The sequence below is a fragment of the Bidens hawaiensis genome, unplaced genomic scaffold (assembly GCF_021521415.1).
Source record: "Bidens hawaiensis isolate Kalapana, Puna unplaced genomic scaffold, B.hawaiensis_p1.1 tig00003961_1, whole genome shotgun sequence".
In the NCBI taxonomy this organism is placed as follows: Eukaryota; Viridiplantae; Streptophyta; class Magnoliopsida; order Asterales; family Asteraceae; genus Bidens; species Bidens hawaiensis.
In genome coordinates this window covers 1,793,323-1,804,609 of record NW_027491228.1, presented here as the reverse complement: position 1 = coordinate 1,804,609, position 11,287 = coordinate 1,793,323, and the positions used below count along the sequence as shown (strand labels likewise).

Genomic DNA, 11,287 nt, shown 5'->3' with positions numbered 1-11,287 from the left:
AGCAATTCAGCTTAGTTAACGTTTTTACGAAATGGGTTTGCTTAATTTCGTGAATTAATTGGTGGGTTTTGATTGTTATTGTGTAATTGTAATCCATCGGTTTCGGGTGTGTTGAATTTGAGTTGGAATGGTGGTTTCTTGATATTGGGATTGGGTTGGTGGTAATTGAGATGTGGGTTCTTGATTCGGATGTACGGAAGGTATATACGCGCGGGTGTATCCGATAGTGATATTTGCTAGTGGTTTTGAGTAGTTTGTGTGGATTTGAATATGTTAGATCTGCATCTGGAAATGGATGGTTTTTTCGGTTTAAGCTGTTTTTTAGTAGGTTTGATTGGTTTTGTATAGTTTAAGATTGGTTTTATAGAAATTTGAGATTGATTTTATTCAATTTTGAGATTGAGTTTATAGAATTTGAGATTGATTTTATACAATTTGAATTAGTTTATAGAATTGAGTTTGATTTTATAGAATTTGAGTTTAATTTTCTAGAGTTTGAGATTGATTTTATTAAATTTGAGTTTGATGTTATGCAGTTTTGAGTTTCATTTTATAGAATTTGAAATTGATTTTATACAATTTTGAGTTTGATTTTATAGAATTTGAGTTTGATTTGGTGCAATTTGAGGCTGATTTTATTGTAATTGTTTTGATTTTAATGAGAAATACCAAGATTATATGCAAAAAAAAAAAAAATTGAGTCTAATTTTATTGAATTTGAGATTAAATGCATGCAATCGGAGTTTGATTTTATGCAATTTGAAACTGATTTTATAGAATTTGAAATTGATTTTTATATATAGTTATGATTGTTAATTAGAATTTGTAGATACGATTCAATTTATACACGTTCTTATGCAAAGTTTGGTAATTTGCAGGCCGTTGGATCGGTCTACAAATCTTCACTCAACCGCGGATTGTATTTACTCATTAATGTTCTTGGGTGAAGAAGACTGTGATAGACATAATAAACACAAATCAAATGCCATCATTTAAGATGAAAACAAAGTCAATGGGAGACGTTCTGAAAGAAAGTAACGGTCTCCACATCTGTCAAAAATCAAGCAAGATATCCAAGAACTCGTTTTCTCACACGAGAAATTTGAAGCATGAAGCAGAACTCGACACGTGCATTCCAAAGGATGGTAAAGTTTCTAAATTTTATATAAAAATACAATCTTTATGATAAATTTTCTTTTTTGATCTCATTTTGTTGTCAATAAAGCAGATGAAAGAACCAACTGTTGTCAAATGGTAGATGACGAAAAGCGTATATCACCTACAAGCGCGGTAAATAGTTTACTTAAAAGTTAAAACTGCTGTATACAAATTACAAAATAATGTTATGGTGATTCTAACTTTTAGTTGATAATTTGATAGCAGGATCATACAGAAACTTGCTCCTCAACAATAGAAACAATCTTTTCGCCTATTTTGGATTCGATTGACATTGAACCGAATCTATATGATTATGGAGGTAACAAATGGAGGGAAAATGATCTTGATGATACCATACGAGATTCGTGTGAATATTCAGAACCGTTCATCCCAGACATGATTGTTTCCACCTCATGTTTACTCGATTACGAGTGTGATGAATCAAGCAGGTTTCTTGGTGATGAATCTATGCTACTTCCGTTTCTAGAAGATAACATCGAGACAAAAACTCGCTACGAAGACGGTGGTGTTTATTCTGAACCGGTAATCTTATCAGAAGATTCAAACATATATGTTGCAATCCATCAACTGAAACCATGCAGTCAAGATTCTGATGCTAATTCGTATCCGGATTGGGATCCGGCTGACTTTTTGGATACACAGATGTTTATCCGGAATCTACGGGATCTTTCAGAGATTCCCACCAAAACAAAATCTGTAACCCTTGCACTTGATTTAGATGGTATGATATTCTTACTTTTTATGTTGATGTTAATGTCTTAAAAATTAATTTTCATCCTTTAAAAATTGTTAATTTGATTTAGATGGTATGGTATTCCTGCTTTTTATATTGATTTTAGTCTTAAAAGAATAATTCCATTCTTTTAAAAATTGTTAACTTGCTTTTTATATTGATTTTCATCTTTTAAAAAATCATTTCATTTTCTAGAAATTGTTAATTTGATTTAGATGGTATGATATTCATGCTATTTATATTGGTTTTAATTTTTCAAAAAATAATTTCATCCTTTAAAATGTGTTAATTTGATTTAGATATGAAATTCTTGCTTTTTCATTGATTTAATCTTTTAAGAAAATAATTCCATCCTTTAAAAAATGTTTATTTGATTTATATGGTATGATGATATTCAGCTTTTTATATTGATTTTTAATCTTTAAAAAATATTTTTTATCATATAAAAGTTGTTAGTTTGATTTAGATGGTATGATGATATTCAGGCTTTTTATATTAACAAATAAATTTCATCCCTTAAAAGTTGTTAATTTGATTTAGATGGTATGAAATTCTTGCTTTTTTTTATACTAATGTTAACCTTCTAAACAAAATTACTTCCTTTATAAAAAACCATTTCATCCTCTAAAAATTGTTACTTTGATGTACAGAAACACTGGTGCATTCTTCATTGGAACATTGCGATGACGCAGACTTCACATTTTCAGTAGTATCTAATCTTAAGGAGCATACTGTGTATGTGAAGCAAAGGCCTTATTTAAGAACATTCTTGGAGAAAGTATCAGAAATGTTTCACATTGTCATCTTCACAGCAAGTCAAAGCATTTATGCCAAGAAACTTCTCGATATACTCGACCCTAATGGAAAGATCATCTCTCGTCGAGCTTACAGAGAGTCGTGTATCTTCACAGATGGCAGTTATACCAAAGATTTAACCATTTTAGGCGTTGATCTTGCCAAAGTTGTCTTAATCGACAACTCGCCGCAGGTAGAACTTGATTATAATTGTGGTGTTCATAAACCATTGAGACAAGGGTTGCTAAACAGTTCGTGTTCGTGGGTGGGCCCCAACCCAACACAAACCTGAAAATTGTGTCAGGCATGTGTATCTGAACACAACAAGATTATTCGCGGGTTGACATGAATACGGCCCGTTTAACCCAAATTTTTAAGTTATAATATAATAATATAAAATTACAATTTTAGAACAAAAAAATATAATTGTATATACAAGTTATATTTTAATTATAAAATCTTATGCCAATTTCTCTTTTTAAGTTTTAAATATTCGCATTAAATACTTAAATCAATTTGATTTATGGCATAAAACACATTAAAAATAATAAACTGAAAATTAATGGGTTTATGGGTTAAACGGGTCAACCCACAAACTAGACAGGTTGACACGAACACGAGCGTTAGCTAAACGGGCTATCAGGTCCAAACCTGTGAATTTCTTGTTAGTTTCATGCCATGTTAAAAATGAGAGATCAAACCGCCCAATCCGAAGAAAGTCAGCTGTTTAACGGTTTTGATAATTTAGCAGTATAACGGTCTGTCAAACCAGCCGTCTAACATTTTACTTATATTTTTCCATTTTTAGAATATGCAGTTATATATCAACACATGTTATATTCATTTTTATTAATTTAAAAATTAATAATGCAAACTAAGTGTTTTGAAAAAAGCCGCTAGCATGGTTAGCGATGCAGTTTAAAAATTAATAATACAAACTAAGTATTTTTGTAGAAGTGTTTTCAGAGTCCCATACACTCGTCTTGATTGCAGGTGTTCCGGCTGCAAGTCAATAATGGAATCCCTATCAAGAGTTGGTTCGATGATCCATTAGATTGTGCACTAATTTCATTACTTCCGTTTCTTGAAACTCTGGTTGATGCTCAAGATGTTCGTCCAATTATTGCTAAGCGATTCGGTAACAAGGAATAAATAGATTCTTACTTACATCTTCAATATTTTAACATGATTATGTATACAATAAAACATGTGGTTAGGTTTTCGGTATAATTTGTGGAACATTGTAGTTGCAGAAATTTGTACAGTTAATTTAATGGTGGGAAACTTCAATTTGGTGATCTGTCTTCTTTGTGCTTATCATTATGGCATACATATTAACTTCAATATTATGTTGAAAACAGAGGCAAGATTATCTTTTTGCTACTACTCTTTAAAAATTTGTACTGTTTATGGTTTCTTTTAGGTACTTAAGCAGTCTGTTTACTGCTTATCAATGTTGAGCACTATTAATTACTAGCATATCTACTCAACTTACCCACAGCATAAACTATGTAGTCCTTGTGCTAATCATAACATGCATCAAGTGTCTAATGGCTTTTAAATACCGTACCTGAGAAATAGAATCAGCTTGATTAGACATAAGCTTGATATTAGGATTTATAGAAGAACTAACCAGAGAACAATCAAACTGATGGAATTTCTTCAATACCATTGTTACTCTTTTTTATGATTATACCTATGATAACATCATACCCCCCCCCCCCCCACCCCATCCTTCATATCAAACTTAGAAGACAATAATTAACAAGGAATTGACCATTTCTTTCAAGATTCATTTTTCCTTGTAGCCACACCATTCTGCTTATGGTGTATAAGAAACCTAATGGTTTTCTTGTAACTTATGGTGTTACAAGTGTTAATTCACAAGTATGACATTTCTTTTAATGCATATCAAAAACCGATATTTAACTCATCTTAGATAGAGGTGCATAAATCGGGTTTTTAAAATACCCGGGTTCGGGTATGATCGGGTATTGGTAATACCCGAGTCGGGTTTGGGTCCAGGTATTGTCTCTAAAAACCATACCCTATGCATCGGGTTCGGGTCGGGTATAGAACCGGGTATTTGAATACCCTATTTCCGGGTTTTGAAAAACCCTATTTTTGGGTTTTATCCGGGTACAGATTGGATTTTTTTAAGGGGTTACAATTTTTAGGGGTATTTTCGAGTTTTTTTAAGGTATTTTTGGAGTAATTTCAAGTATTTGAAAAACCCGGTTTCGGGTATGGAACCGGTTCCGGTTTTCGGGTAGTACCGTGTATAAATCAGGTATGGTTCCGAGTACGGGTTTTGGTACTGAAATGCATACCCTATCCGTATCCTGCGGGTAGGGTCGGGTACGGTTTCGGATATTAAAAACCCGGGTATAACAGAAACCGATTCCGGGTATCTTTTCAAGTCCGGTTCCGGGTTCGGGTTTTTTGTGCACCTCTAATCTTAGACATGTCTTTCATTCGAAAATAATTCACATGAGTTAACCTAGCCTGTCACAATATATGCACATAATATACTCTGCTTTGAGATGATGGTGGCATATAAACACATTCAATAGCAAATGGGACATTAACATTAAATTTAAATATACAATTACAAAAATATCCAAATCCAATAAAATCCCATGTCGAGATAAAATAAACTTATCTGACTCAATGACCTGCTTAAAACCATAATTATTTAAAGCAATCTCAGACGAGAGATTCTTTCTAATACCGGGAACATACAACACATAATCTAAAACAAGTGTTTTCTAGAAGTAAACACAAGTCTAACTTTTACATTTCTCATCCTAAGATTTCTCATCCTAAGGACAGATTCATCTTCAATTGATTTGAATTCCTCAAACCATCTAAGATCCTTGCATACGTGACTCTTATGACCCAGTTCTATCCACCATGCAAGCATGTCATCCTGTATATCATAAGATTAACAAATAAATGAACTTTTAGAAGCCATTGAACTTCTAAAGTCCAATAGCAAACCCGAAACCATGGTTTCGCTTATTTCACACCCAACGGGTTTTCCCGACTTGTATACTTCTAGCGGGTTGATTATTACTTGGGTCGTCGCCCATCAACCCTTGAACAAACATCTTCGATAATAATTTTATTTGATTCATTCCAAAAGCATTATTTTTTATTTGTTCATCATTCATATTATAAAATAAACTTTGTTTCTTTAAATCAAAACAATTTGTGTTTTGCATAAAATTAATATGTAAGGCTGTCTACATCTTACCCTCCTCAGACCCTACTATAGCTTTGCTATTGGTGGGATATACTGAGTACGATGATGATGATGATGATGATAAAATTAACATGTCCTCAATGAATCATTGAATCAACTACAAAACTCATAGATTTGACAATTATAAACATTATCACGACATTCTATCCAACATCGATTAGAAAACGATAATTTTGTTAATATCACGCCTATATAAGCGACTCCACATATTAAAAATCTCCTCATAACACACACTTGGTTTACCAATCAACCAACAAACTTGTTTGGTAGACCAAGTGTTGTCACAATCTCTCCCCCAGGATTCAACACAATATTTTTGTTTGCTACTTAACCGACTCAAACACGTGTTATAAGCAAAGCAAACACAAGATTCTTGATGAATAACCAACTTTTAAAAGTTCTTAATGCGCCTCGAATGCACTTTTGATATTTTTATGAAAGAGGCCATCTTTTCAAGGCCATATTTGTGATCGATGTTTGTTCAAAAGTTCTTAAACATGTCGACACGCCACCCATTTAACTCATTTTTTTGCAGCATACAACCCAGTTAGCCTGTTTACAACTTGATTAATACTCATAACTCATTTGTCAATATAAATTAAAGAGGTTGTCTTCAAGTTACACGATTTTAAGTATCTGTTAAGAGTTAATGTTTTTGGCACGGATAAGTATTAGCGGGGTGTCGGCCAGGGTCTGTCGGCCACCCTGCCCTCCTTAAGAGCAAGCCCTGCCAGTTGGCACGGATATCCTTGCTTCTTTGATTAAAATCTCACCACCAGTTTCCTTAATTGTCCAACCAAACATGTTATCGATTCCAATTCCGATGAAAATTTAATGAATTCTGTGAACCAAACGCCTCTTTAAATCATAAATCCATACCTTCCGATTACACTACACCTGACAACTCCTTATTTCAGAGATCTATCCAGTTTCCTGATACATGTAATGTATGTATGGGTACACAACTCCAGGCCCATGTAATAAATAACAATATGATCAATATGAAAAAAAAAAAAAGAAATAACCCTAAACCTCAACAACCCCTATTTTCATAATAATCCCTAATACTGAAACAAGTTTAAAATCAAGTAAACCGTCTGCCAAATCCGTGTTAGAAGTTAAAACAATGCTTTTGTGTGGCCATAGCCGTCACGGTGTGACTTCTGCCATTTCCATGCAACCTTCAAACTATTTTCCAGATCAGTATACTTTGCGGACCACTTGAGTTCACGGAGTATTTTTGACGGGTCACTGTACACCTCAGCATAGTCACCGGGTCTGCGTGGCAGATACTCTACTTTAATTGCCTCCCCTGTAGCCTTCTTACAAGCTTCCACAAATTCTTTAACTGATCTACCTATTAGAACCAAAATAAAAAAAAAATTATTACCAAAAAATGACATGTATAAAGGGTGTCAACTCGATTTATTTTCATTTTTAACGGGCCCGTTGTTAAAACAATATAATTTTGGATTTTCGGGATAATTATATAATATCCACCTTAAAACTTGGTATAACATCATATTTACCTAACAAAAAATCATAATATTAAATATTCATTATTAAATTTATCACATTTATAGCCTTCCCTTGAAACTTGCATTAGAATCTGAGAGTTTGGAATGAAGGGAGAACAAGGGTATAATGGTCATTTCATATATTTATAATTTTATAAAAATGGGTGATTATGAAAAAATGAGTATTTTTATTGATTATATATTATATTAATTTTTTGTGTGGGCATAATGGTCATTTCTGTATTTACTAATCATATTCAAAAATTATCTAAAAATTATGTGCCAACCCAACCGTCAGTATTCGGAACCTACAAAACAATTACCAGTTTTGACATGAGCCCATCTTGACCTCTTACCCGACTCACCTGACTCGCCCGACTAGACACCTCTAATGTTAGATAAAATATCTACCTTTCCCGGTACCAACATTGTATATTCCAACATGCCCAGGTTTTGCATTCTCAAGTGCTTTTACATGAGCATCAACTAAATCAGTAACATCAATATAGTCCCGTATGCAAGTTCCATCTGGGGTTTTGTAGTCGGTTCCTCGAACCTAGATCACATAATCAACATCAAAATATTATCTATTTTCAAGTATAAGTAACTGTCAGAAAGCATGTCACCTTGAGCCCGTTAGTAATCCCACGAGCCGCATCGAAGCACGCACCCGATATTCTTCCGTGTTCACGCAATTCAGGTCTTGGTGCTTCACCCAATCTTCCATCGGGGTCTGAGCCAATCACATTGAAGTATCTGGAATTTATTAAAGACCATTTTAAACATCCGATACATAAATATGATCAAATCATGTTAAATAAATTTTGTGACAAGTCAAACGGTCAAACCTTAGAATCATGACCGCCATGTCCGAGTTTTTATGGAAATCCAGAATGATGTCTTCCGACATTTTTTTGGCTTTACCATAGGGATTAATCGGGTTCTATACACACAACATAAAAATTAAAAATCAAGCAAGGCAACATAATATAAAAAAGTGAAATTACATAGATGCCCTTGGTACCTGAGGAGTTTCTTCAGTAATTGGCATCTTCTCGGGCTCTCCATACGTAGCACATGTGCTTGAATATATCAAAGTGTTAACATTATGTGCTGCCATAGCTTCCAACACCACAAGGGTATTCGATGTAATATTGTGATAATACCTGCATATTTGTGAAAATAAAAGTAAATTACACAGATGGTCCCTGTGGTTTGGGCCAATCTTGGATATCATCCCTAAAATTTAAAAGTTACGGATTTTAGTCACTAACCACCTAGTTTGCTTTCATCAATGGTGACCTTTTAAAAGTTACACTATAACCATTTACTAGTTTACTCTTTCAGAAATTACAGTTTAGCCCCTGTTGCTTATTTTTGTTATTAGTATATATATAATTTTCTATTATTAACAATATGATTATATTATACTACTATTATTATTGTTATTAATATTACTCTTTATTATACTTCTGGGAAGCTAAAGTATATTTATTAAGAAAATCATAAAAAGGCTACTTACTTTAAGGGATCAAGGGTACTCTCTCCAACATATGCAACCGCTGCAAAATGTATAACCGCATCAAATGCATTTTCAGAAAATATTTTGTTTACCTGAAATGTATTTTATTAAGGAAACAAACATAAAAAGTAAAAACAAAAACAAAAAAAGAAAAAAACTGTATTTTAGCACGGTATTGGTGGGGTCGTGTTAGTTCCCTAACAGGTTCTCATGATTACCAAAAAAATAATATATATATATATATATGTGTGTGTGCCCTGCTTGCGGTGCGCGCATATAATGTAGATATGTGTGAACCCTCGGGTGGGCAAAAGTGACAGTGCATTAATTTTGACGTTATTTTACTAATCTCGTGAAAATAACGTTAAAAGTGGCGGAAGGTTAATCAGGCATCATGTGTTGGCGTTGATAGCCGAAAGACAAGGGTACATGCACCAATCGGCCAGTGTGCCGATGATTGAGTGTTATGTGCATTATGTCCAAGGCTTGATGCAGAACTACTACCGAGCCGGGGGTCTCACCGGAAGCAGCCTCTCTATTCCTACGGGGTAGAGGTAAGGCTGTCTACATCTTACCCTCCTCAGACCCTACCAGCTTTGCTATTGGTGGGATTACTTTGTACGATGATGATATATATATATATATATATTATTTATGTTTAACAGGATACGGCTTTTGCGTCTCCCAGATCAGCATAAATGAATTGAAGTCTCCCGGGCTTGGGGAACAGTTCTTGAAGAACTTTGACAGCGCCAATATTTCCACGAGAGAGATTATCCTATAATATAAGTAAACAAATTTAGTTTGTAATGTAGTTGAATATAGTGAATGATTCATAAAGTAAAACACAGAGATATACCACTATAGTTACACGATAATTGTCTTTGAGAAGGCGCAGTGTAGCATGGGAACCAATATAACCGGCCCCTCCGGTTACTAAAACATGAGTAACCCCTGCTTCCGACCTAGAGAACTTCAAAGTAGAAACATATAAATATATCACAAAATTATAAAAAGAATCCATTTTAAATACCTTTTATTCTAAAAAAAAGAAGCCAAATTTATACTTTTTTATTAAAAAAAACTGTTTTGCCCTGAACGGACCCAGTGACCCGCCATATTGCAAGACTTATATGTTAAGTACAAAATGGTAATATAGACACAGAAACAACCAATCAGTCATATTAAACAGTTCCATCACAAAGAAAAATATAGATTGATTCAATCTAAACACATCTGTTAAAATGGATTTAAATCTTCAAAATGTGACAATATTGAAAATTAAGAATAATTTTAAAGCAGATAAAGGGTTTATTTACTTACTGGGCTAGGAGTCCTGAAAGTAGGAGATTGTTTGAGCACAAAAATGCATAATGCGGTAAGCCCTAAAGCAAAAACAACCTTTTTTACAAATCCTTTTTTCTTAATCGGCTCTGCATGATCCACGCCTATAATTACAAAAACCAAAATCAACTGCAAAATTAGTAAAACCACCAAGCATATGCAAAGATCTTATAATAATAAGAATATGGAATTATTGAAAGAAGGTGAAATTATACCTCCTAAAGCATAAGACCTTGGAGGCCTTGGCTGACTTCTTGGCTTGTTCATTTAACTAGAGTGGATTAAATTCTGCATCAAACTCAAAATCAGACCGACTGCTGGATAATTCAAATCCAAAAGGCTCGATCTTCACTTGTATTCAACCAAAAAGGGCAAATCATAATCAAATTCTAAGATCTAAATAGGGGTGTAAAACTCAAGCCCTGCTCGTGAGTCGTTTTTTTAAGCTCTGGCTAGGCACAGATCGGCTCGTTTATTATTTATTAATTAATTTACATACACTTTTAATTATTTTTGTGTATTTTCATAAAACCTTCACGGGCCTAAGCTTGACTCGAGCTCGTGCATAGTATCTTAAACGAGTCAAAGCTTGGCTCGAGCTTGGTTGTGCAGTGTGAAATAAAAACGTAGAAGTTCAAAAGAGTTAAAACTTATAAATACACTAGGCCTGTTAAGGTTTGACGAGCCTAAACGATCTTCCCATACAATGCTAGAGCTCAAATTCAATAACTAAAACTAGCTTTTATTGAGCTCGGGCTCATTTCGAGCTTTTTATTGATCCGATCCCAAGCGTCTCAGCTCATTTGCACCGCTAGATCTAGCGAATCACTAATCAAAATACAAACATACAATAAACGAAATCATAGTCGAATTCTAAGATCTAACTAGGGGTGTAAACGAGTATAGCCAAGCCCACGCTCGGATCATTTCAA

The 11,287-nt window shown here is 33.9% G+C and overlaps 2 protein-coding genes across 2 annotated transcripts; one reads left to right on the top strand and one right to left on the bottom strand.

Annotated features, from left to right (window-relative positions):
* Positions 1-871: 871 nt before the first annotated feature.
* LOC143624746 (uncharacterized) lies at positions 872-4,000 on the top strand. Its single transcript, XM_077095298.1, has 5 exons — positions 872-1,145; positions 1,229-1,290; positions 1,381-1,900; positions 2,563-2,900; positions 3,701-4,000. The coding sequence occupies exons 1-5, from the start codon at positions 983-985 to the stop codon at positions 3,857-3,859; spliced, it is 1,242 nt and encodes a 413-aa protein (XP_076951413.1). The 5' UTR covers positions 872-982; the 3' UTR covers positions 3,860-4,000.
* Positions 4,001-7,069: 3,069 nt separating this feature from the next.
* LOC143624745 (putative UDP-arabinose 4-epimerase 2) lies at positions 7,070-10,641 on the bottom strand. Its single transcript, XM_077095297.1, has 10 exons — positions 10,571-10,641; positions 10,335-10,459; positions 9,871-9,984; positions 9,682-9,789; positions 9,012-9,103; positions 8,514-8,655; positions 8,338-8,432; positions 8,116-8,245; positions 7,901-8,045; positions 7,070-7,329 (listed from the first exon to the last, which is right to left on the bottom strand). The coding sequence occupies exons 1-10, from the start codon at positions 10,620-10,622 to the stop codon at positions 7,091-7,093; spliced, it is 1,242 nt and encodes a 413-aa protein (XP_076951412.1). The 5' UTR covers positions 10,623-10,641; the 3' UTR covers positions 7,070-7,090.
* Positions 10,642-11,287: the final 646 nt, after the last annotated feature.

Excerpts from the sequence above, each read along its gene's own strand:
- LOC143624746 (XM_077095298.1), top strand. The coding sequence starts at position 983 with ATGCCATCATTTAAGATGAAAACAAAGTCAATGGGAGACGTTCTGAAA. Across the intron at positions 1,146-1,228 it reads CACGTGCATTCCAAAGGATG|ATGAAAGAACCAACTGTTGT; the intron begins GTAAAGTTTCTA and ends TCAATAAAGCAG. Across the intron at positions 1,291-1,380 it reads GTATATCACCTACAAGCGCG|CAGGATCATACAGAAACTTG; the intron begins GTAAATAGTTTA and ends ATAATTTGATAG.
- LOC143624745 (XM_077095297.1), bottom strand. The coding sequence starts at position 10,622 with ATGAACAAGCCAAGAAGTCAGCCAAGGCCTCCAAGGTCTTATGCTTTA. Across the intron at positions 10,460-10,570 it reads AAGGTCTTATGCTTTAGGAG|GCGTGGATCATGCAGAGCCG; the intron begins GTATAATTTCAC and ends TTGTAATTATAG. Across the intron at positions 8,433-8,513 it reads TTACTGAAGAAACTCCTCAG|AACCCGATTAATCCCTATGG; the intron begins GTACCAAGGGCA and ends TTGTGTGTATAG.